The 26,777-nt window shown below is 38.7% G+C and overlaps 1 protein-coding gene across 3 annotated transcripts in view; it reads right to left on the bottom strand.

Moving 5' to 3' along the window:
- The window catches only part of WDFY4 (WDFY family member 4), a 116,774-nt gene that overhangs the window by 65,753 nt on the left and 24,244 nt on the right, over positions 1-26,777 (bottom strand). For 2 of the 3 annotated variants that reach the window (XM_065746149.1, XM_065746148.1), the window contains exons 16-41: positions 25,533-25,747; positions 24,652-24,764; positions 23,736-23,943; positions 23,393-23,469; positions 22,485-22,703; positions 21,615-21,799; positions 20,019-20,250; positions 18,058-18,209; positions 17,416-17,527; positions 17,088-17,278; positions 14,790-14,942; positions 13,818-13,891; positions 12,895-13,056; positions 11,205-11,296; positions 10,169-10,268; positions 9,228-9,433; positions 8,454-8,623; positions 7,825-7,950; positions 7,259-7,420; positions 6,948-7,145; positions 5,395-5,512; positions 4,688-4,845; positions 4,031-4,269; positions 2,839-2,948; positions 1,810-2,001; positions 1,183-1,322 (exon numbers count right to left, since the gene is read on the bottom strand). In XM_065746149.1, coding sequence (XP_065602221.1) covers positions 1,183-1,322; positions 1,810-2,001; positions 2,839-2,948; positions 4,031-4,269; positions 4,688-4,845; positions 5,395-5,512; positions 6,948-7,145; positions 7,259-7,420; positions 7,825-7,950; positions 8,454-8,623; positions 9,228-9,433; positions 10,169-10,268; positions 11,205-11,296; positions 12,895-13,056; positions 13,818-13,891; positions 14,790-14,942; positions 17,088-17,278; positions 17,416-17,527; positions 18,058-18,209; positions 20,019-20,250; positions 21,615-21,799; positions 22,485-22,703; positions 23,393-23,469; positions 23,736-23,943; positions 24,652-24,764; positions 25,533-25,747 — 4,104 coding nt within the window. Of the gene's footprint in view, positions 1-1,182; positions 1,323-1,809; positions 2,002-2,838; positions 2,949-4,030; positions 4,270-4,687; positions 4,846-5,394; positions 5,513-6,947; positions 7,146-7,258; positions 7,421-7,824; positions 7,951-8,453; positions 8,624-9,227; positions 9,434-10,168; positions 10,269-11,204; positions 11,297-12,894; positions 13,057-13,817; positions 13,892-14,789; positions 14,943-17,087; positions 17,279-17,415; positions 17,528-18,057; positions 18,233-20,018; positions 20,251-21,614; positions 21,800-22,484; positions 22,704-23,392; positions 23,470-23,735; positions 23,944-24,651; positions 24,765-25,532; positions 25,748-26,777 lie in introns of those variants that run through there. The other variant, XM_065746150.1, reaches the window with a different exon arrangement.

The raw sequence follows: 26,777 nt of genomic DNA, 5'->3' as shown, positions 1-26,777 counted from the left end.
ATGATGTGGGCATATTTAGGGAAAAACCAATAACGGAGTCTTTAACCTTCAACAACAGAAAGCATGTTGTACAAAATGTTCCTTGGGATACATTTACAAATATCAATTACATTGCTCACTGAGGTGTAATCAGCTGTAATAATCAAAATTAATTTTAAAAAATAATTAAACAGACCCCAGGGCAAATAGTCGATGCAGTATGACATCACAGTCTACATATGTACCTGGGAAAAACTTGCTCACTCTAAGCAGCAACATGATTTTAAGGAATTAGAAGGTAGCTGTGGCATGCTCTGAGAAGAACTGCTGCTCAGCAAGGTACTATCAGGAGGCATATTACTTGGGTATCATCTTATCAACACACCTGGAAATGAAGGAGTGATCACTGAAGGTAAGCCTTCAGTCCACTGCAACCTTAACTAGAGAATTCAAACTCCTAGCTGGCAACTGTAGCAGACAGTCTCTTCAACAGGAGAATAAAGGACTTTGATACGTTCTGCACTTCATTACAATGAGAATGCCTAATACTAAGGTGACCCCCTGAAACAGCTCTGAATAGTCTGTCAGTGCAAAGCTGCACTACCCTACAGCTACTCTAGTCCCAACACACACAACTAACTGGTATTCTAGACAAGTTCCCAGCAAAAAACACAGAAATGACCCTCTTTCCATATGTAAAATAAAAGCTTACACATGAAAAAGCTAGTAGTCCAGCTGCATTACTTCTACTAAGGAACATAAAGGAACACAGATGTTGGCAATAGAAATGCTGCTTACGCTCCAGACTCACCTTTGCTTTTTATAAGCATGTCTCTCCTTATCCCTTGACATGAAACTGTGATTTTGACTTTAAACCTCAACACTTGTTAAGAAGTAAGAGGACAGTACCACTGCTTATTAAGTTAAGCTCTACATCTTCTACAGCATTCTCCCATCTAACTCACTGAAAGACAAACCCAAAGTAAATCTTTCTGGCCCTTGCTATCCAGGAGACCAGACAAAATTATTCAGAATTTTCTTTTCTGGTCTTGAAGACAAGGAAAACAACCTTAATGGGAATGGGTGTCTAATTTCCAAAGGAATATTCCAACAGACATACCCAGAAGCATTCTAAATCCAAACAAGTTCTCCAGAACCACACCAGAGGAAGAGAAGAAACACAAGACAAAAAGCAAATGTTACCTCAGATTTGCATATAATTTCCTTCGTATTTCGGCTAGGCATCAATCTCATAGCTGAAGACAGGCTTTCACTCCAGGAATTATGCTTGCTTTGAGACAGGCCTAGTACTGATTTATTCTGGAGAACTCTCTTTTCAGAAGCTGAGCCAGGGACAGAAAAAAACAAACAAAAAAAACCATCTTGAAGTTGGGCTTTTGGGAACATCATGTATAACATATCCATCTTACGCTAGAGAAAACACAGCAGTGCCTCACTTCAGCTGGCTTGTCCTTATTTACAAGAAAATTGAATTAACACGTGCTTTTTAAAAGTCTGTATTTAAATAAGTCTCACTGAGGTTTGCCACAGACCAGTATCATCGGGATGACCTTCTTCACCCAAATATCTTCTTCTTTGTTAAAGTGTTAAATTAAATAGGACACAACTGACAAAGAACATCTTTCTTGCAGTAGAGCACCAGCCCGACAGCCTCACCATATGATTACAGAAGGTCTGAGGAGAACAGACAGTAGTCACAATAGCAAATTACTGAGTACAACCAAGAAATGAGCAGCTTTACATTACGTGCTGTATTTACTGCAATACCTTTGCTTACTAAAGTGAGTGTTATGTAAAAAAAGTAGAGACCTAGGAAATTTTGCCAAGCTTTTGTCATCATTTCTTCCCATAAAGGAGTGATCTCAGCTATCTTCACGTCCCTTTCTCTGTCACTTCCTTTTACAGAGAGATCCATGCTGTAAATGTCCTCCAGAGCCTGCTGCCTCTGTGAGATGAGCTGCTTCCAGATGATTTCTACTGTTCTCAGAATCTCCTGATGGACTAAGAAGGCAATATGAATGAAGAATCAATTTATTAGTAACACATCAAGCAGCAGATAAAGCAAAAACATCTAATTTGGAATAACACTGCTGGAGTTTGTAAAGTTGCTCATTTTGCTCCCTGCCACCGCGTTGGAAGCCAGACAACTTTATTTAATACACAAAATCACACATTTCAGCTCCATGATTTAAATTAGTAGGAGCTACATATTTTTTGGTTCCTGTCTTGGAAAACCATCTCGTCAGAAGTTTGATGATCTGATCACACAGAGTCCTAAAGCACCTAAATGTGATTCCTCAAACATCAGAGACAGTGGGAAGAAACAATTCAAACATGCCAAGTCATGAAACAATCCGACAAGCAGGAGTTGTACAAGGAAGTTGGAGTTGTTTTGCTGTTTTTCAATGCAATTCAGACCAGTCTGGAGTATCCCCCTGCAGTAAGATTCAACTGACAGCCTTCCCAGTGAATCGTGCCCATATATTTTCACTTTTTTCCCTTAAGAGCCACAGGTTTCTTCCTGTGTATAACAGATAACAATCTACATACATCCTGAAAAAAAGAATCAGAACAATAAATAGCATGCAGCAGTACACTGACAATGGTCAGAACCTGAGAAAGATGTCCAATCATATCTATTATTTCCCAGGATGTGGGACACAAATTTGGAATAAAAAAGTTTTACATAAAAACAGTCTACTTTTTCACAATGTGATTGCAGCTCCTGCGAACTATAAAGAGAGAATTCAGCAGCATTTGCACAGGCTACACAGCTAACTGTCTAGGCTGGGCACTTCCCTATTCAGTAAGTTGAAGTCAACACGTGCAATAAATTACCATCATCTGGAGTAGGCAGGCTGCTCTTCTCCTCTTCACTGGGTGCTAGGAAAATTTGGTGATATGAAGCCACTTTTGGTTTTGCATCCACCCCAAAACCTTCTGGATAGCTATGGCAAAAGAAAAAGAGCATGTTTGGAAAGCAGATGTAGAACAAACCAAGGACAATGAAGAAAACTAGATATATTTTCACTCATGCACTCCTACATGATTCATGTAGCAGGTCAATATTCCCAGGCTCATTGGCCTACAACACTGACCGGATGACTCTGCAGAATTTACAGGAAATGGAATTTAAATGACTTCCCATTCTGGCTTTCAAAGTTATGAAGCATTCATCAAGATCATATGGATCATTATATTCTACATCTTATCCCTGCAATCTTTGGTGTGGTTCTGACTACCACTCCCCTCAATTAGCTGGAGCACAGGACTGTTCTGAGGTAGCCAGACTTTATCCACCATTCCTGCATCTCTCCTGAGCATCCTATATGCAAGCTCTTTGCTCTGAATTTCTTCCGCGGAGTTAATTCCCTTTACATGGGAAACACTGTGCTGCCATATCCTACATCTGATCTGCTTACTTATCCGGTTTTCAAAGCATTCAGCACAACAAAGCCACTAATATAATGGTGCCAAAGTATGTATAATGTAGATGTTGTTACAGTTAAGAACACAACTGCCAAAAAGTTAGACTTATTGGGGTGTGAAGTATCAAATAATTTCAGTAGGTAAGGAACAGCAAGATTTTTAGCATAGAAGTAATAAAATAAAGCCATCAGACAACTTGCACATGGTTCTAGAAATACTACCAGTAATTGAAGAATAAAAGATCACAACCCTTCTTAAAATCTGTGTAAGTAGAACAGGTAGTCATGAAATCTTAAGCAGCTTACGGAAGAGACCCCAAATAGTCAGAAAGTTCATGAAACGGGAAGACCCAAGGTTGAAAGAATCAAACAGGGAAGCATCACCTATGATGTTTGCCCTGTTCTCATTCTTCTCTAAGGACCAAAATTAGACAATATAGTAGTAAGGACCACCTAGCTCGTGGTTCAAACCCACTGTAGGCACTTGTAACATAACATATTTTTTCAATGGTAAGCAGGCATCACCACAAGATTTCCCCTTCTGCTATACATAGCAGTACAGACAGTTAAAGTAGATGTCATACTGAGACAAACATTCATACCTGCCCGAGTTCAGTTGGCAAAGGCAGTGCGTTAGACAGATAATGAAATTATTACTTGAGTTGTAAGTTGCAAAAATAATGTCCCACTGCTCCTGAAGAACATTGAGGGTGTTCAAGACATTAAACTGTTCTGGCAGTGACTGCTGTGGTCTGGACAGGCAGTAGAGGATGGCTCTGTTTAAACAGCTGTACAGGGTACTGAGGAAAACATCCTTTTGAGAAACAGAGGCTTCTAAGACCTATGGAAACAAAAAAATAGTAGTGTACTTGGCTTGTTCAAAGAACTCCCATCACCAAGGATCCATTCCTGTCACTTCTTTTAGTGGTTGTAAACTTATTTCAGGAATATTCTCCCAGACCACCTGTTTGGCACAAACTCACTCTTCCTGTTGTTCTGTGGAGGTCTCTTGAACAACAAAAAAAATTACTCTTCCACAGTTCAGTAACACATATTTATACAACAGACAGTGGCACAGGGAGAAGAGCTAACAGCCTAGCTCTAGCTGTCAGTTACAGCCACAATGATCTCATGCAGGATAACAGGAATAATGACAATAATCAGATTGCTGCCATCTTCTTGAGAATTGTGGTATTACCACCACAGTGTGAAACAAAACGTTGACAGTGGTTTGAAAAAATATCTGACATGTGACTCACCCTTGTAATCTGCTTGGCAATGAAGAGCAGAATTTGCTTGGAGTCTGCAGCAAACATTTTGCTGTTCATTTTCTCAATCAGTTTCTGAGCAAAATAAGTAACATTCATCATGGATACAGATGCAGTTGATTCTGAAGTGCCATAAAGATCACTGTTCCCTGGAGAGGATACAAGAGGGCTGTTTATCCCAAGTCATGCTGAGATATAAAGTATGTGGCGCAACATATGAAACCATCAGATCTGAGTCTTAACAGAATCGTGTCAACGTCTCAGAGTAGGGATATGTCGAAGAAAACTACATCTAGTGGAAACATTAATTAGATTGGGAAGGACTGCTCCATCCAAAGGACAGAATCAATCCCACTAAAATGCTGTCATGAAGGACAGGTCTCATTAATGACTCAGCAAGTAGACCAGCTACAACTAAGTTAACCTACTGTAGTTTCCAGAAGCGCTCAAGGATAAGCCTTTTTATTTTATTATAAAGACAAACTTTATTTCTTATAAAGTACTCATTTTGAATGTTCAGAATCCGTTTCCAAAGTAATTGAGAAACACAAAAAAACTACAGTAATTTGTGCAATCTGATCTATGACAGAATAAATGCATAGATCAGACTGTTGAACTGAGTCCTGTGTATTGCTTCCAAGCCTACACAACAGTTACAGCTAAACAAAAAACAAATAGATCTGAATCTCACCACTCACCTCTTGGTCTTGTTTTCCCTTCACCTTGGCTGTTAACATCAAAGACATCCATAGCAGAAAGCAAGACTTTTGTTTGAAAATGCCTCTTCTTCTCACTGGTAGCATCCTCTGGAGAAGCCTGTATAGTCACCATGTACATATTACTACAGCAGAAAAACACCCAGAAAATTAGACTCTGAAGTTCAATTTCAGCCTTTACTCAAAGGCCTTTGATTTCACTAGATCTTTAGTGGTTTGGTAAAAGTTTTGCTTGCAGTAATGTGAAGAGGTTCCAAACAAAGTAGCATGACCTGAGATAGCTGAGATTGCCAAATATCTCTCTAAACACCCTAGGCACTGCCTTATAACGATAAGGAGAAAAACAGCTCCGAAAGAACAATAACTCTATTTCACTTCCATGCTTTAATTCTCAGTGTGGACATATGAAAAGCTGATGCAAGGTGACAAGTTATCTTTGGCAGCTTATTCCTAGTAATACTTAAACACAGAGAACTGGCATACAAAGTTTGAAATGGTAGCTCTCATAGAAAGCTTGGCAAGAGTACATGCTTGAACTGCTACCTGACAACAAACATAATGGCAGACCCTCATGTCCTAGCTAGGAGAACAGGACATCCTACATAGGCCTACGCTGTAGCAGAGCGCCTGTACAATGGCCTTCTGCACACTGAACACAAGCAAAGTTTTGCACAAGGGTAGAATGGAAGCTCATGGGTGGTTCCCAAGAAATCTTGTCCTTAGTGAATTTCAGGTCCATTTTGCAGGCTCAAATCAGGTAGTCATAATTGTCATCCCCTATTTCAAATTTTAACATGATTAAGCCTTGGAGAATTATGTAAACTTTTAGGGAACTGCTGCTTGACAAGATGATCTAACTCTCAGTAATTGCAGTAAAACCTCATGCATTACTGTTTGTCTTACTAAGCTAAGTCTTGATCAGGACCCACACCTGGAACATCTGAACTGACAGTCTGCTGATTGAATCTTTGCAGTGCTCTGAGTGGTTGGAATTTATAACCTAGGTTCAATTGTTACAACTTATTTATCTATTCTAAGAGGGAGGAAAGACAATTGGTTTTGAGTTATTTGGGCACTGAAAATAAATTGTCTCAAAAAAACCAACAGTATACAGGAATGTTCCGTGTGAAATCTTTCATTCTTAGTATTCAAGGGGTGTTCTAAGGATACGTAGGAATTACTAAGGAAAGTGGAAAATTCTCATGCCTTACTTTAATGTTAATTTTTTCCTGAAAAATGCATTTGCTGTTGTCTAGAGGTAGCATTCTCTTAGTTCGCACGAATGCAGAGTAGGTAGAAAAGAAGTCTTGCAGATAAGGTTGGAATTCCATTAAGTATGTTATCCAGATCTGCCAGGAAGTTATACATGCTGAGGGCTGTGATCCATCCTTGTCCTGGGCTGCTGAAATTGCTTACTGAACGCACCTCTTCATCACTCTTAGCCCTTCACTAGGCCACTAGCATGTTAACTGTCACCTGCCCTTCCACCCCTAGTGCAAAGCAGAGCAGTAAAGCTTAAGGACCACAAAAGAAACCTCGAGAAGCAGCTCAAGTGGATGTCCTTGTTTGTTTGCTGGGATGTTAAGAAGACTGTCCATCAAGAGGATGTGCATGAAATCCCACACTTGTTTCTTAGCAGGATGTGGCAGAAGTGGGAGAGAAGAAGAATCAGTGCAGCCTTTCCCTTCAGCAATTGCTGGACCATCAGGGGTTAAAAGATCTTCAGAACCACCCTGTACACACAGACAGACAAACAAAAAAGAGATCTTAATTTATAATCTCCTCAAAGTTTATTTTTCATAGCAACACATTTCTGAAGGCTTTGTGTTGCCTCACATTTACATACCTTGGGTGCTCCAGAATGGAAGGCAACCATAGCCAAAGTTTTCAAGAAATCAGGACAGTGCCACACTGGGTCCTGAGTATAACTGTGATAGATCAAGCACAGAAATTGTATAACATTCCCTGGATAGACAATCTCCCAGGAGGCTTCTGCACCTACAATGGGCTGAACACAGACAAGCATGCATCTGGTCAAGGCAGCATTCCACACTCAGATAAAGCTTATATTTGCTCATTTACAGGTATTCCTAAGTAGCTAAGCAAACACATCATCACCACAGAAAAGCCAGGAAAGGCACAAGTACCTAACCCCCAGCTTAGAGTCCGAAGATACACCTAACCAGAATAGTTACGTATCTTTATCATGAAGAATGAGCAAAATGAGTGACACTGTGGGTAAAATCCCATCCCTACGTTCAGAATTCTTAAACATGAGCCTATCACATCAGCCATATATGCCAATGTTTTGAACTCCATGATCAGTTAGACTCAGTACTGCTATGAACCTCTAACACTCAGATAATAAATTACGCCATTCACATTACACTTTCTTTGCTACAAAAGTCTTACCTTGTCCACAATTACTCTAACCATTTCTAGCAGTAAAACAGCTGCTTCTGCACACAACCCATTTTTGAGCACGTTTTCTGTAACATGCTGTTGCAAGATCCACTGCAACATGGAGTCAAGATCTCCCTACATCAGGAAGAGACATATTTTAAGAACAGATTGGATTTATGACACATCAAGAACAATGCCTATCTAAGAAAAAAATAAATTCACATATGCACATTCAACACTAATGTACTGTCCCCTTCTAAAAGGCATCTTTGGCATTATTTGTAGGGTGGAAAGCCTCATGACTTCAAGACACCAGCAGAAAGTACCCAAATCTATTTCTGAGATTTTAATGAGTTCTGAAAACATAAGAACAAACAAGGAAAACTAAACTGAAATGCCTTCTAATGTGCATTAGTTAAATGGCATTAAAAGACATTAATAAATTTGCTGAGAACACGTTTCCTTAAATCAAATTTAATTTACATCATTCTTAAAGTGTGGATGACTGATTTCAACTATCACAAAAAGCAAGTAGTGGTAACTTTCTTGTGAATCCTTCCATACGGAAGGATCTGCCACGGAATATCAAAGTAGTAAAGTTACAGCAGCTTAATGCTTGTCCACTACTACTTTCTTACCTTGGCTGCTTCAGGTAACTCACTATGTGGAGTTGACAGAAAGAGCCCAGCCACAAGCAAGTAGATCTCAGGGATGTGGACATGATCAGTCAGACATTTTTGCAACACAGAAAACCCAAAAATCAAGATGGAGCCACCGTCAGGTACCAGAGGATGAGTTTTTAAATTATCTTTAAAGGAAAAGAAAATATTCTGAGGAACTGTCTACAAATGAATGCCATTTTGGAAATAAGATTACTGAGTCAACTTTATCCTCCTTCATCTGTGTCCTAGGTCACTTAGATGTCTGATAGATTTCAACCTTAAAAGTTCACAAAACTACTTCAGACTAACAGCAAACAATTATTTCCCACTGCCATTTTTGTTATAGGAGATTCCCCCTGAATTCTTCCTCTTTTCTCTTTCCTCTTGCATAATCACAGATCTATTGTCCAACTGGGAAAAAGCTGATAAAAAACTACTTTAAAAAAGCAAGCAGGAAACAAACTCAAAGAAGGGTTCAGCGCACAAGCTGAAGTTTGAACTCCTCAAAGGCTTATGATCTACCTTGATTAAGTAAGAAAAACAAAAAAGACTATCTGCAACTTCTCATCAGAAAAACCAACTCCTGTGCAACCGAGCAACAGTGCTTTCCACCTTTCAGCACAGAGGAGCTGTGGTACTAGGATAAGCCTGCCTTGAGAAGTAATAATTCTTTATCTAGCAAGATTAATGGGAATTATGCCACTGAGCTTGATCAAGGGATTGTTTCAGGAGCATTAAACTAATACATACTCATTAGAATACTCAATCCAGCAGTGCTGTTTTCCAGCCAGCGCCCAGCCACTACCCCTTCTTTGAACTTGTTCAGCAGCAAACGATTGTGTAGGAAGCACAGAAGTAGCTTGATTCCTAGCACAACTGTGCTAGAGTGCAGGTAGCTCTGCGTGAATAGCAGAAACCAGTCTGGTCCTAGAGCCAAAAAAGCCTCCTCTTGTGCCCTAGAATAAACAGGGAAATGAAAGTACATGAAAGGAGATATAGTAAATAAATTTTTCCTCACTTTTAAAATAACCTCTAAGTAATTTAGAAGCTCAAGATTCTCTGGAAAATTTCTGATCAAAACTTTGCCACAACACAGACTTACAAAGGTTTAAAGACATTCACAGTTCAAGCCACTTCATTCTCACTAAACTCACCTTTTATTACAAAAATCTCATTAGCATGATGTTCTTTCTGATAACGCATATAAGTAACTGATATAAACTACATCAACTAGGCCTTTTAATCTAGGAGATTCAGAATTCCAGTTTAAATTTTGAAATTCAAGATAAGTTAACAAATGGAAATGCATATTTACAGCATCCAGTAGTGTGAACTCCTTTTACTTATGCAAGGTGCAACTATAACTGAATGTTTATGACTCTGATACAGAGAATTAAGTAATTCACATTAGATTTTCACAGACACTTGTGATTTTTCCAACTGTTGCAATGAAGAAGAAACAGCAAACTCCATATTCCTTTGTGATCGTTTTCCAAAAATTTGAAACTTGTTTTTTAAATGAAGATCAGTGTGAATCCCAGATAAATCACTGCCAAAACAATTCTGAATACAGCCTGATCTTCCCATTTTGCTGACATACAAATAACATCACTGTGTTTTGTCATGATCAAACATCAAGAAAGAGGAAGTCTAGAAGAGTCACTCTTACCTCCCACATTCGTTCTACTTACTCAGATGACAGATGAATTTTGGCTGAGGAGATTACATCTAACAGCATCTTCAGTAACTGGTTTCGAAGCCAGATTGTCTTCCCAGATGTTTGGCTTAAGGCTACAAATATCAGAAAGTATTAAGAGCAATGGAGAAACAAAACACACATTCCATTGCTTTGTTGAGCAACCTTGTTTGCATTAGATTATCCCAATGGAAGTACTTACAACAGTTCTGGTAAAGTAAAAAGATGTCAACGTCAGAATTTACACTTAAGAATTTCTACAAAAATTAGAAATGACTACTGCTCCCATTTTAAAAGATGTCTTTAAAGTTTCTTAAAACTCATCTCAACTACACGTTGAATAATAATCCATAGGAAGCAATCTCAAGTAAAATAGAAAAGGAAATGTAAACACAAAGTGACACACATTTCCTAGCACTGTCTGTAAGTACAAACTACAGTTAGTGTCTGCTTAATATATTGTTTAGAGGTGCAGTAAACCATATAGTTTAAACTGAGAGATCACAAACAAGGACAGTCAGTTGTTTGGAAGTGCCTCCACACACAGAGGACTTATATGAATTGATATATTTAGTAAGTACAGTGCTCCACCTGCTACACGTGTAGCAAATCAAAAAAATCAAGGATGTCAAATGAAATTTTATTCTGTACAGTATGTTGGAGGGAGTTTCAATTTCATTGGCCTTCATCTTAGTGTATATCTGTGAAATCTAACATTATGTATAGAGTCTGGACAAAGTAGTTAAAATACTGATGGCTTAGCAGAGATGAGTATCCTTCTATAAGCCAGGCCTTCATGGATAAATACTGTGACTTCCACTCTGTTATTCTTCACAGTGGGACTTCATAACAAATGCAAATCTTCCCCACAATTTTCAGACATGAGTGTAGCCTGTCCCTTGCCAGACAGTCACCTGAACTGCCACTGGTGGCAGAAGCAGTATGTTACATTTAGTGTTCATCACACTGTAGGGAAGAGAGGATGTGCTCAGCTGTCTATGAGAACATACACACTAAGGGTAGTCGCTCACCTTCACTGGGCATCTCAGCTGTAACATCCAGGCAAAGTTGATTTTCATACACAGAAGAGGGTTTCAGAGAGTAAACAAGGAACAAACCAATCCTTCAGAGGAAGAAGGAAGCCGTTTCAGTGAGTAGAATAAAAAATATTCATTTAATTACTTTGAGATAGCATACATATCCTAGTGTTCACTAAAAATGATTGATAATGATGACACTGCTAGAAATTCTAATGGCTTCAGAAACAGGCTTGAATTAGAAACATAAAATTTTATAACCTAGGAAACATACAAAAAGAATTACAACCTGGTGTAAGCAATGTCTATTTCACTGTGCAAGAGTTTTACTCCTAATTTTAGAGGTCTTTGAATCTGAGGATGGCAACACTGGGTTAATCACTCTGCTTACACAAAGCTGGAGACAGGGTCAGACTGAACTTGGGACACTCAAATATCACTGTGATTACCATTCAGTTTCCAAGTGTACAACAGAAAGCAGAGAAACCTCAGCAGCTACTCAGGGAGGAGAACTAGCAACCTCTTTTCATCAGTATTTTACCTTAACACATTATCTGGTTTTACAGATAGATGTGACAAACATTTGGTGCAAGTGCATAACCTCCTGCCCACAATAAAGGTGTTCCTCAAGGGACAGAACATCATTTGTTCTTCAGGAATGGTCCAATAGATGCGTGCAAAATTTGGGACCAGTAGAAACCCCAGCACCTTTCAGAGCTGTAGAGAACCTGCTATAACCTGTTCTCGAGCATGTTAAAGGATGGCGACTATTTTTATCCACTTAGCACCAATGGGCCTGACAACCAAACAAATCACCAAGGAATAACCATTTATGAGATTAAAAAAAGTTTTATACTCACTCCTTAGCATAAGACAAATGTGATGCAGTAAATTCATTACTCATACTTCTGTGGGTAAAAAACAGGCCAACTCATACAGCCTAAGGTAGGGACATGCATACAATTTCACACACAAAAGAAGCAGGGCTAACAGTAAGTTCATGTTAGCTTACTCCACAGTAATGACTTGAGATACTTGTATCTTTCAATAGAGCTAATAGCTGACTACATAGACCACAGGTTTCAGCAACTGTCTCTACAATTTACTTAGTCAAAGACAGAGCTTTAAGACAGCTGTCTCCTGTGCAGTGCATTAGCACTGTGTTAACTGGGAATATAAACAGGAATATTGTTCACATTCTGTGAAAATCAAACAAGTATTGAAACATTCCACATCATGAAATCATGACTATCACATGTTTAGGTGACAAAAAAAAAAACAAAACAAAACTGAAAAGTATAGTTACTGTAATACAAATCAAGCGAAATGTGATTAAGTGCATAGACAAGCAGGGCCATGCTCCAGTACTAATGGGGTTGCAATACTTCAGGGTCAGCCCTCAGTGAGACTAAATATAAAATAAATACTCTGCATAGTCCCAACCGTATCACCGGGACTATTTGCACCACCATTGTAAGGGCCACCACCCAGCCCACGAGTTACATCAATGTAAGCTTATGTAACACTGTTTTGAAGGCGTAAGAGTCGTTATTTAGCAGGGACCTTGGAACTGCCAGAGATCTGGGGCTCCTACTGAAGATGAGATTAGCAAAGTTTTATTGGATTTCCCTCCAACACTGTCTATGAGCTGTTCTCCTGCCAAAGCAATAGACTTGAATGTTACCTGAGAACATCCTTTGTGTTAAAGTATCCTTGCAACAGGTGGGACAGAATAGTGCAGAGCATAGTGATCCTGGAGTTACTGATTTCAGGATCATTGAAGAGGAAAATGAGCTTGGGTACTATTTGCACTTGGTGGGCAACTTCAGCATTCTGACATCCATTTCTGCATAAAAGCACAGGGACTATTAAAAGCTTTTACTGGAAAGAGCAGAATCTGTTAGGTTTCAAATAAAAGGATTCTCAGATTGCATTGATATTTTGCACCTTTAGGCTTCTGATGCTGCCTTGGCAACCAATCAAACATCATCAGACAAATTGAATATGTGTCAACAATAGAGATCTAAAGACTACTTTGTGTGTTTTCCACCTTTAGCATCTGCCCTCTCCCCAGAAAACTGCTGCATTTCGGTGAGTTCAAAGAAAATAGTATTGACTTTTCAAGCAGTGAGCTGGAGGTAATAAATGCTGTTCTTGTAAAACTCAGCAAGGGACAACAAATAGTTCTGCAGAGAGTTTTCTGGTGCCAAAATGGAGGAACATAGCATCCTGCTCTACTCAGTCCTTCTGCATTGCTACATCTCTTCAGATACATTTAACTCTAGTGAATTGGTTAAGAAAGTATATTATTTCAAAAAATCCTTCTGATTGGATTCTGGCTTTAAAGCATATCACTATTCCCCTCCCCCTATTTTTTTTTATAATAAATTTCATGCTCCTTCAAAGATTCAGATGCCTCTCCCAAGCATACATATTAACTTTTATTGTGCACTCGTTGTTCCATGTAAATAATGTCACTTGCAGTCTCAGATCAGTACAGATGAATCATTCACCCTGAGAATCCAGCCATTTTGACTAGAATAGGGCTCTCCATGTCAGTTTCTCAGTCTCAGCCATATGCTTCCCATTTAGATGCTAGCTGTGTACCTGGAGCACTGCAAGATCTCCACGAGATGTGCAAAAAGAGTAAGGTCAAGATTTTCTGGTGCTTTCATCCAAAGCTGAAAGATAAAAGAGAGATTTTATTACTATGATGAACTGACAGTACAGTAACCAGCAGCAAAGGAACAGTAATAAGTGGTTCAGAGAGGATAACCTCAAACCCCTTATCTCTGAATAACAGTGCACAGAACTCTATTATCATGCACGTGTACAAAGGTTAAACTGTAAATAAAAGTACAAATAATATTTTCAGCATTGTATGAATGGTTTCTGCAGTTTGGGAAGGAAGAACATGACAGAGTAACAGGTATATTTTTGGAGGCAAAGAAAGAAGAGATTAGGAAAGGATGCCTTAAACAGTACATCCACTCACAGGTCACACAATTTACTTAAAGGAAGAGCAGGAAAATCACAGCACTCCTCTGTGGAATGAAGAGCTAAAGCTGAGCCATATCTGGAAATAAAAAGAAGCTATCCAATACCACAAATGAAGGGATATTTTATCTCTAATGCTATAAATTCCAGCCATGTTGTGCCAAACAGATACTGCTTGAAGAAAGAAACCAGGAAGGTGGAGAGAAGCACTGTCTGGTCTCCCTGCAGGGACATAAGATAAGGAGAAGCACAAAGCCACAGACTACTGCTCACCAAGGCAAGCTATTTCTATCCAAGCACTGGAAAATTCACCCCAGTGCAAAGAAGTCCTGCTTCTGAGACAGCCTTGTGAGGAGCAGGACCTCAGGCTCTGCAGAAACACTCCAAAAACTGCACAAGGGCATGACACGGAGCCACAGTGCCTGCAGACATTCCAGAAGCCAGCACCTCATTAGGTGAGCCATGGTGAGATGTACCATCACACACCACTACATCCCACATATCAGATTCAGGATATGCTATGAGAAAACTGAACTTTGCACTACAAAAGTATCTTCAATGAAGTCAAACCCACAGCTTTACCTCGAAGTTGCAGAGAACGTACTGGAATGCATTATAATTCTTGATGACTGAAGACTCAAAACCAATTTCAGCTGTGCCCACCAGCGAAAATATTAACTGTAAAATCCTGTTGTTTAACAGCCGTGTTTTCCTCTTTAATAAATATGTCAGCAACTAGAAAAACAAAACAAAACAAAAAAACCCCACATCAGGTATTTGCTGAAAACACAATCATAACACTAATTTTAAATCCAAGTCAAATACACCATTTACCTGGCTATGGCAGTTATGTGTTCACACAACAAGCATCATGCACATATGCTACATAAGCATCATAAAGGAAGTAAATACTTGAGTTCAGACAAACTTGTGTGAGAAGTAAAAAGTTAAATTTTGAACGTGTTTGATAATTGTGCAGGAACACAATACATGCCATATTATGTGGAATGTAATTTATGAAAAACAACATGCAAATTGTAAATAACCATTTAGAGTCATTTGAAAAACTCACAGTAGGTTTTCTGCTCTGTTCTTGAAGGTGCTTGCAAAGTGTGCTAGTTAAAAAATGATACTGATCTCTTTAAATGAAATACATTTTTGTGAAACATTTCTAGTGCTTCAATGGAAGTAATTTTTAATTACTCAGTCAACTCCTGGTATAGTGAGAAAAATGTTCAGCAAGTCACTACAGTTTAAATAAGTTTGGAGGAACAGACATCCTTTGAAAATACATACCACAACACGTGCTTATCAGTCATCTACTCAAAATAAAAAGAAACTTCAGACATCTAAGATCAAAAACCATAACCACTCCATTGCAGCATGATGAGAACACTATTTACTGTAGAGTAGAAAGGAACAGCTTGTGCACAATCTACCATTCGTCTGCAAGAAAGCATTGAGTAAGTAGTACCTACATATAATAAATATATTCATAGGAATGAAGATCAATTCATGATAAATTTACTAATTGGGAACGTGGAAACTTTATAATCAATCATTCATGAAGCCCTAATGGTAACAGCATTTTGCTTGAAACCATCTCTGCACAATATGAGTCTGCTTAGCCTACACAGCATAAATAAAGAAAATGATATTGAACTGAAACTTCACACTTCATTCGTAACACCCATAGTGTCTCCAAACTTGCCCGTTCTATCAAAGCTCTAAGACAATCAAACTCTTAAGTCTGCACAGCTTTCAGGTTTGAAAGATCAATTTATGACAGACTTGCATTCAAAATGCAGAAAGCGGTTAATTTCTCTCAGCACAATTCCTCAGACATAGTAAAGACTGAGCCAAAGGAATTCCCTGTCAGCCCTACTCTGTCATTCTCTACCCCTACACCAGACTGTAATCACAGAATCACAGAATTGTAGGGGTTGGAAGGGACCTCTAGAGATCATCAAGTCCAATCCCCCTGCCAAAGCAGGGTCCCTACACCAAGTAACACAGGTAAGCTCCCAGGCGGGTCTTGAATTTCTCCAGAGAAGGAGATTCCACAACCCCCCTGGGCAGCCTGTTCATGTGTCACACATGTAACTTTAAGCTATCATTTTGCAAACAATTTTCTTGGGCTTCTGCTTAGATATCCATTAACTCAGATAAACCTAGAAGCTCACAGATTTAACATTTAACATTTAATCTACGCATTGCCACATTCATTAGAGGTGCTAAAGATGCTGCAAAAGGCACTTAGATGCTACTCTGGCTGAGGAGAAAATAAAAAATAAAAAAAATACTCTCCTATAAGCAATACTTTTTGCTTCCATGTTCCTTAACTGAACAGACTTCAAACTATTTCATTGCTGTTCTTTACCCTTTAGAGGCCCATTCCAGCATCATCAAGCATTCTTCTGCCCTTGATGCTGGAATTTCATGAATTTGAGACTGGATGAGCCACAGGAAAAAAGCAGATCTACTTGAGAACTGCTTTTTGTGGAACGGGTGAAGCGTGTTGGTAAAACATGGGTAATTCATAAATCTACCATATTGATTTTACCAACTACATACAATACCCTTAACATGAGGAACATGATACCTTCTGTTATTAGATTGTGTCTGACCAAGACTCATCTGTCCTCACCTGCACCAGTTAATAATGTTGTAGAGGTTCCCAGAAATCACAAGCATAGAATTCAGAAGAGAATTGTTAGTACTGGATTTCCATATTCCCCCCCTCCAAGATCCCAGAACTTACACAGTTCCAATCATTAGAGCTGATAGCCAGGATATTCTTAGCTCACTGCTACTGACAAATTTTATAATAAGGTCTTCTAAAGGAAAGGCAATATCCAGAATGAACAGAAGAGCACCCACCTGATATCCACCTATGTGCCTCATCAATTTTTCACTCATCGGGCTACTGTTCAGGATGGAGTTCAGGACTTTGACAGCTGCATACATGGTGTGGTCATCACAGGCCATAGCAATGAGACCCAGGAGAATGGAAGGGCCTCCAATGAAGTTCAGGCTAGTAGCCGCTGGAGAGGATTTGAATACTCTCACCCCTAGGAAATTGTAGTGTTATTCTGACAGAAAGTTGTACAGACTATACCTATTATCAGACAGTGATAGGCCCAACTCAAAAAAAAAAAAAACAAAAAAAACCAACACAATCAGAAAAATTAAAGAATTGTACATTTACCATATTGGCCCACAGCAACTGATCCAATAGCCCGCAAGGTTCCTGAGAGGTGTCCAGCAATATTCTTAGCAAGTAATATTGGAGTTGAACTGTCCCGAGAATTAATCCCAATCTGAAACAAATAAGAGACTTCCTAGGAAAAACAGTGGAGTTACTGGGAAGACAAAAAACAACAAGAAAAGATCTAATATTTCAGATTCTTTAATTTTAGAATACAAAAAAAATACTCTGCGCATAAAAAATGATTTTTCTTCTAGATTGATCATTATGACAAACATATACCCACAAAAAAGACCACACAACTCTCTCTTTGAGACGTCAAGTAGGCCAGCACTGTCAAGAATGCAATAATAGTATATGAAAAATCATTGAGAAGGCTTTAAGTAAATGAATTATCCTTAGACTTGAAAAATATGGCATCTGTTGCTGTTTGAAGAAAGGCTTTTAGTACTGTGTTCAATGTTCCACCTATTCCGACCTACAGATGAAAACTAAAACTGTTAATTGAGTCAAGTAAAGGAATGGATAAAGGCAAAATGAATCACTGAAGGTATAGAATGAAGAAAAGACAAATGTTGCTCAGGTAAATCAAACAAATGAGAAAATGTATGAAATAAATGAGGAGTATGGTGAACTAGAGACCTCTTTAGCAACCAGCCGGCCATCCACTTCATTGTAGGAGCTCTTTATATCTTGAATCGTAGTGAAAGCTGAGCACGCAGCATTGATTCCAAAAGAAATCTTCTCTTCTGCCACCAGCTGTGCAGGATTATGCTCACCAAACTGGTCCTTACCTATAATGAGAGACTTTAAGCCTCTGAAAAAAATTTTCAAATTCAGCAAGACAGAAGAGAGGAAGCTGAAAAAAATGATTGCAGGAAGCCAAAGTTTAGACAGGTATTTAATTTTGACTGAACTAGAATTAGAAAAATTCCTGAATCTTCAATCCAGCATATGGCAGCTTGACAGCACAAGCACCAGAAGATGTGCTTAGCTTGTCTCCTCTTGTTTCTTCCTCTTTGTGTATATGCTACATCCTATCTCAGTATCCCATGAAGCTCAGAAGTCCAGAACAAAACTTTCTGTCCATTCAAAATAGACAGAGAAACCATTTCAGATACCTTCCACGTTACTGTGGGCTTTTTCAGATGTACTAGGTACAAGCATTCATGTAACAGAAAGAAAAAGACAAGGGCAAAAGTTCAGAGCCTCCAACTTATGTCATAGAGGAAGCTACTAAAATGTACCAAATTCAGAAGTTTAACAATTGTATGAAATTATTACATGCTGTTCTTTAAATAACTTTCTTGGTACTTGTACTTGGGAAAGTTATATGTAACTTTTTTTTTTTTTAAGAATCTTGTACTGATCGTTCCATAAATTGTAAAAACAGCTGATCTATGAAACTGTTCAGTAATGCTCAAGACAACCCTTAAAGGCAAATAGAATTAGCACAGTATTTGGGGCTTATGTGCTGAAATTTGAAGTCAAAGTTCCCATTTGAAAAGTTTCTCTGGATGTTCTGATGGAACAGGAAGATGTGAGATAGGTCCCAGAAGGGTCGGGGAAAATGACCATTTCACAGTGTTCTTATTATATCATGATTTTCTTGCACAAGGACATTGCTGGCATCAAATGGCTACAATACATGTTTAGTTTGGAAGTGATCTGGAAAGACCAGAACACAACAAAGAACAAGCACCAGAGACTTCATGAAGACTCAGTACTTCAAAAATCAAATCGACCTGACTCTTGTCAGTACTATTTTTTATTTTAGGGATGTACTTTTCATCTAATTTCTCTTTCAGCCCTACACTTCTTCCTGGATCCTGACTTAGAGACAACTTTTTTCCTCCTATACAGATAGCATTCTGAAGGAGGACTTTCAGACAACCTTTTTACTCTGTTTTAGGCTAGTGCATCATTAGGTGGGGTTCTTCTGCTTTTTCTAAAAGGATATGATCATCCCATTTCAGCCCTGATTTCTAGCACAGAGAGGAATGCACTACTTGTTGAACAAATAGTAATCAATAACTGAAATGTTTTATCTACTTGTTTAATAATTGAAGCTAATAATATGCTTTAGTTAAAAAGCCTCTTCATTAAATGGAATGTAGTTTATTCCCCTACCTCTACCTCTTTCTCTCTCTCTCTACCCTACTTTGCAGACATTTGCAATGACACATGTTTCTTCCACTGCCATTTTTTTCCCTTGTACCATAAATGCAGAACACCTGTTACAAAGCTCCCTCCTTAACATTTGTCCAACAGAAATTGCAATCTTGTATCTGAAGGAAATGGGAAATGTTATCCCCCGTTACTCTTCAGCTTAAAAAAAAAAAAGAGGGTAAAATTCCTTGATTCTTCTCCCTCCCCCCCCCCCCCCCCCCCCTTTATTTCTTCTTATTTTGCAGTAGGTTAAAAGATTCACATTGCATCTCACTACCGTCTTGCACAACACTCATTACCATGAAATTCCAGGTTTTTAGGGGTAGCTTTATGCAGAATTAGAATTTATGCACAGCTGTAATTCTAATGGAAGTAAAAATAAAAATAATTTTGCCCTGAAAAACAACTAGGGTCAGAGAAGAATTATCACATACCTTGAAGCTGTACTGCTTGGAAATTGCTACAATATTGTGGACCAAGCTTATTAATCATCTCCATGGTTTCCACAGAAATGGCTTCTTCAAACAAGTATGTGGGGCCAAGACGCCAAATCAAAGAAGACTTCTGTTTCCAAACTCGAGGAGTAGCTATATACCCGTAGACATCAACAAAAGAAGAGGGATCCATGGAAATACAACTACCTGGTAACACCTGGAAATACCGCATCTGCAACAGAGGAAGAATTTACTGACAGGACTCAGCACGCTCAGGGTCCCTGGAGGTCCTGGTCTTGTTCCAAAGGGTACAGCCTGCCCTCTCCTTCCTCAATGAAGTCTCACAACTAGGCAAGATGATTATCACTAACTACTGCTTAGAATTTGGACTCTCATAAGCAGCACAAACATAAGCATTATTGCAAGTTCAAAGCTATTTTTTTAAATTTATTCAAAGAATATAGTCAAAATCATTGCAAGTGTTGGCAACCAATTGTATAATAAACCAGACAAGACACTTTTTTTTTAATGTACATGTCAAGAAGGTTTGCATCATGTCAGAGACCCCAGCATAGGTACTTTTATTTACTTAATGCTTTTTTATTTATTATGAGCTCTTTCACTGTATGTTAAACATATTTGCTGTGAATTCTTTAATCAATTGCAATTCTGAGGCCTAGTTTTATTGATGATTTTCAGTCTCATTTGAAGGCAAATTAAATTAAATTTTCATTCTTGAAATGGATATAGGTCCCAAAAGGCATTTAGAAGACAGATCATTTTTCTCAAGTATGTGAAAGAGAATATTTGGAATTAAGCAGGTTGCTTTTACAAAGTAAGTAGAAAACACACAAGCGAGCTCTGCATATACTGAGACTGATTTGAAGCATAGGAACTGATTGGAAGAGACCAAGGTTACAAGTCCCAGCTAATAAAAGGAATAAAAAAACCCTCACAAACCAAAAGACACCACATCAACTAGAGCTGCATTTTCAGCATTGCCAGGTTACAGGATTCAATACCTATAAATCAAATCTCAGTAATTATTTCAGATTAACTTCAAAACCAAAAGCATGATGATGATAGAAACTAAGGGCTTTTCTCATTTGTCCTGTAGATTGCTTACTGATGATATCTCACACAAACTGAGAACTCTTTAGTTCACCATTTTTCTACATGAAAACTGAGACTCCTATGCAGAAAGAAGACTGCAAGGAAGGTACAACTGTATTTCATGAACATAACCCCAAGATAGCTGTAAACAGTTAATCCTGAGTCACAGGTCAAGTGTAACTTGGTGATAAGTGAGTGGTTATCTGCTTACTGGGGGAACAGGAAATAAATCAAAAAACAAACCCCACAGCCTAGTTTGAAGCATCAGCGTAAGCTGATAAAAACACTTTTGCAGAGCTGCATAGGTATTTCCCTCTTTATATGGATTTTTTTGTCTATTCAAGTGCAGTTTGAATAGGTACATCTTATGTAAGCTAATATGATTGCTCTGAGAAGACGTGGTATGTGAATAGGGATACAAAAGTAAAATGCAGTGAAAGGCAAATGCTAAGCTGTAAGACACAAGCTCTGTGCAGTCCTTACCTTTGCAGAGCCAAGCAACTGACCATTTATAAATGCTGACACTATGCAGTTCTTCTTTGCTTCCTTGGCAACTGTCACTGTGAGATGATGCCACTGGCCAGTGATCAGCAGCTTGCCACAGCTGAACTGGACTTGCTCTGGAAATGGGGAGAGATTTTGGACCTCTCCCTCAGGTTCCATGATATCTATAACAACAAAAACAGTGGGCAGTCAAGAGAAAGTCTCCCTCACTTTCCTCCTTGTAAGTTTACTTGCAGTTCTTGAAAAGAGGCAAGCTGGGATTTTAACTTCATCTACGTGAATCAAAGCACACAGAATTGCCACAAAATTCACACCTACTATTCTCACTCCACTGAACTTTCCAGAGGAAGTTGGGAATCAAATCCACATTTGAAGTACCTACTGTACTCAATGAGACTGGGACCAGTGCCAACAAGGAAAAAAGATAAACAGGCTGGCATGATAGAAAACATGCAAAGTGAGGCATGAAAATAAGTTGTTTGATTAGGAAGCTAGACTGCTCCAAAATTCCTCAGTCCTAGTCTCCAAACCTATCAGCTACCACACAGAACAGACAGGAACCAGCTGGTTCCTCACATCCAATCCCCACAGATTTGCACAGTCATATAACTGATGTTTAAAAGTTTCCCTAGTGCATCTAGTAGTTTTATCAATTATTGCAAGCCATAAGATAATTCTCAATGCTTAGAGCAAACTTCAATATGATGAAGAACAACAGGTTGCAAGAAGAAAATCTAAGAGACCAAGTGTCATTAGCATTCTGGCTATTCATAAAGGAAGAAATTTGCTAGTGAAAAAATCTGAGTTAATCACGGGACTACACTGCAGCTTGACTGAGAAAAGTCTCACCAAGTGGCTGGAATTCTACTTCTTCTGTGGAAATGACCAAGGAACAGTCCTGAGGGGAGAAGCTTACTGAAAAGCAAACAAATTCTTGTTCTGTTCTTGACATGTGCCTCACAATAGTGAGGAAACGGAGTGGGTGACTGTTGTGCATCACACCAAATTTGCTAACCAGAAACCAACAGGAGAGAGTCAGACCACTCGAGGGAGGGAACAATCTGCTGCCTGTAGATAGGAAACCAAACATAATCAGAAATGGGATTTCACTCTATGCAGAGACTAGCAAACATTTTTGCTGTTTTATTTGTAGCCCAGCATTAGAATTTGAGGCTTAATTTCCCATCTGATTTACTAGATTTTACTGCCTATCTTCAATAGAAGAAACTGTATACATAAGAGTGCATGTATTATTGAACTAAAATTGACTCCTGAGGTATTACTACATCACTATATCACAGACTTCATCATTTGGGTAGCACTAAGCTAGAAACAACTTCAATCAAATCCCATAACACGCAGGAAGTGAAAGGTACAGTATGAATATCCATTTCCCACTAGACTGAATAGAGGATTTCTGTCTATAGGAGAATCCCATCTAACATTTACTGACAATTTCTACTCTCTCCCTGCAAGACTACTTTTAAAATTTGGTATTTCTTACTTGCTTTCTTACTAGATAGATTTAAATTTACATTGTTGAAGTTAATGTCTATATGTAACACTGCTAAACTGCACCTAATGTCTCCTTTAAAGAGCCCAGTTCTACAGCTCAGAGCTGTACTGGGACACATATGGAAGTGTATCAAAGCACACAGATTTTATTTGCTACCATTTCTTACAAAAACAGAATGCCTTTAATGTGCCACAAAAATCAGTGTTTTCAGAAAGCTGTAGGTGAGGTGGAAAGTACTTACCTATGCCAATTCCACCTGAGACAGATTGCTCTGCACTTGGGCCCAATACAGTGGCCAAAGTAGGGAGATATAAGCACCTACAAAAGCAAAGCAAACACTCATTTATCAGAGATGGAAAGCCATCCCTAAAGGGAATCAGTGTCTTAATACAGCATAGTCAAGGTAGTAAGGCAGAATCCATGCTGTCAGCAGTAAGATGACATACTTTCTCTATGCCAAATACACTGACAACTTTGCTCCAAAGAAGGGCATACGGAATAATTAAGATGAGACATGTGACTAGCAGTGTCCAGAATAAGGTCTTGAGAAGAGTTCAAAGCAGCTAATGAGAAAACATCAATACCCATATCCTTCCATGGACATGTCAAACTCCACAAATGATGGAGCCAAAGCAGAGCTGTGGAGCTGTAAGTTTCGTGGTGATGTCATGGAGATGAGACTCATTGCAGTCTGGAGTGCCAATGCAGATCCTTTTGACACCCAAGGTGAGTTGCTGAGAGGCACAACTGTCTGAAGAGTAGTTTTATTGTCTGCTGCCACCCCCTCAGAACCTACAAGATCAACAAAGTGCTAAATCAGACCAATAACTGCTATGCTTTGCCTGTATTCAGATAGATCTCAGCAGTGGTGAACGATCATTACATGAGGGATTAGCTCTTCAACTAATACAGCCTCAGCAAACTGCAGAAATTCTCAGCAGTGGGTAAAAGCATAGCATTGAAGGAATCTCAAAATGGTAGGTTGGCAAGATGAGTTTACAGAAATGATAGGCAGTCATGGTTTCTCCCCATGTCTTCAGGCAGCTTTGAACTCAGTCTCCAGTAAAAAGGTTCCAAGCCATTGGTTCAATTTTTCCCATACTTAGAAAAGTCAGTAGTGCCATAATATAAATGGTTACAATCAACACATGGGAGAAGATCTAAAAAATGACTGCAAAGAAGTTAAGTCTCAAATCTGCACCATGCTACATTGGGTATCTCCAGCATGAGAAGTGCAAAATACTACCACAATAGCTTTTCACCTGAAAAACATAATAGAACAGGGAAACGACTAAGATAGCAAACAGACCATATGAACAAGCAGACTGCTAAAATATCCTAGAGATTACAAAAAGCAGTTTTCATTCACATTTTTAACTATTTCCAACTGTGTCCTAGCCTAGCTTGGAGCAACTCATTCCAATAACAATTTCCTGTAATTACACAGTCATCTATAATCCAAATAAAGCATTAGTAATAGGCTGTTCATCGAGTGCTTACCTTCATTCAGACCTGCTTTAGATGAACCACTCTCCTTACAAGAAAGGACCTCAGTTGGCTTTGTGATGTGCTTGGAAGGTACTGACGAAGAACCTCCCAAACAAAGAAATTGTCTAAAAAAAATTACAAAAGAAGAAAATGCAATCAATACAATATTTGTGACTAAGAACAATTATGGAAGTAAAACTCAAGCCAAAGGAAAGCAATTTTATGATTGGAAACAATTTTTAAAGAAATCTCAAATTAAACAGAAGGAACATTTTCTATTCTATCATCACAAATATGTTTGGTTTTATACTTGCACTTTCAAAGTTCTCCTGATGGAAAAAAATTAGAAGTTCTTTTTTTTTTAAGCACTGCTTTTTTATTACTACTAATTTCCTTTCCCCCCAAAAAAACTATTGACTTTTTTTTTAAACAATGAACTTAGGTTCCATTTTTTATTAAGACAAATCCAACTACATATCTGCACTCTGATCTCTACCAGATATTTCATGACAAGCAGATGTGAGAATAAGGAAAAAGCACATCCTCAACATGGAAACAAAACTACACTTTTTGTTTCGGCATCAGTCATGAATATTGACCTGAACTGAGATGGAATCACTTCAACTCTTCTGGAAATAGCTTCTTCACACCAGAAGAGAACAATCCTAAATAACTCTAGTTGTTTCACGATTACTTAGTTATCATTCACAAATGGCCTTAGAACCCTTGTAGAGATGATGCAGGAGACTGAAGATTCATACCAGCTTCAGTAATTAATTTAATTATATATTCTGTCTTGTTGAATCAAGGTGTAACATGGAGTTTCCAGCTATCACAGACTTTACAAAAATATGCACTACAGCAAATTCATTCAATTAAATATAATGTGATACCTTAACACATCTGGCTCAATAGACTGTGAGGCAAGCTTCTCAAAAATTCTCGTGAGGGGCAGATGCAGTGGATGATTCTCATGGCAGAAGGCATCCTGACAGGAAGTTATGATGGTGCTCAGCAAGCCAGACCCACACATCACCTGGCGGCTCTTCTCCGACTTCACCAGGGACTGAATATGATCAGTCACAGCACATTGGATTTCCTGAGAAATCTGGAAGACAGATCTGAGGTCAGCAACCAGGAATTAAAACTGTACATGGCAAGTTAACTTGGAATTGCAATTGCTGAGTCTCCGGGCATAGAAATCTGACCCCTCAAAAGAACCCTTAAAGCCAGAGTCTCATGCACAACTGTATGGCTGTTCTATAAAACTGTGCAACTCAGCAGTATGGGAACTGTTGAATCACAGCCTGAACCACTGATTGATCATCTGAGGCAAGCACTGAGTCAGCCACAGGAGCAGAGGTGAAGGCAATGCACCTGTGTGACTGGAAGGAGTGGAGTCTGGCACCACCTATTTTAAACTCCATTTAAGGGTCAACCACCACTAGGGAAGCATCTCTTGTTGGAGATCCCTCCCTTGTGGAGTTCCATTGGTGAACCTCAATCTTTGGAGACAGGTGAGCGCTTCCTGTATTCAGGTGTCTCTTTACCATCTAGATAACCCGTCTGAAAATACACCATCTATTCTGACTAATTATACCGTTTGGTACTACTCATTCAAGTTATTACCCTACATATGCACATCTGAGTAACTGCTCAGCTATCTGCAGTTAAGCTTTCCTGTTGCAACACTGTAGTAGCAAAGGATGACAGCAATCACCTCTCATACAAAAAAGGGAAAAACCTAGGGCAGGTTATTAGACATAAGTTTCAATACCAATACAGTTGCTCAGAACATACCTACATGGGGAGACACATTGGGACGATCTGCTTCTTGTTCTAAGGCACTGTGTTGTTTAAACAAAACAGAAATGTAGCAAAGTCCTTAAACACTTACAGGCTTTGCTGAATTGACGCTTTACCTCTTCACTGCTTCTTAAAGAAATAACTGAATTCTCATAAATTATCTTTAGAGCAACTTGCTGCCACTTAAGAAGTCTATTCTGTTGACCAAACTAGATTTCACTCAAAAGTAACTGTGCATTGTATGTAAACAATTTTTTTATTGTTCCAATAGTTCTTTGGATTCCTGATACACTCTTCTAGGAAATGGATATATAAACTTTAAAAACAAAGAA

This window comes from Cyrtonyx montezumae, unplaced genomic scaffold, assembly GCF_038088225.1.
Source record: "Cyrtonyx montezumae isolate F1298 unplaced genomic scaffold, pur_monq_1.0 scaffold_4, whole genome shotgun sequence".
Taxonomy (NCBI): Eukaryota; Metazoa; Chordata; class Aves; order Galliformes; family Odontophoridae; genus Cyrtonyx; species Cyrtonyx montezumae.
Note: the sequence above shows the minus strand (reverse complement) of the source record. Positions and strands in the feature narration are given on the sequence as shown.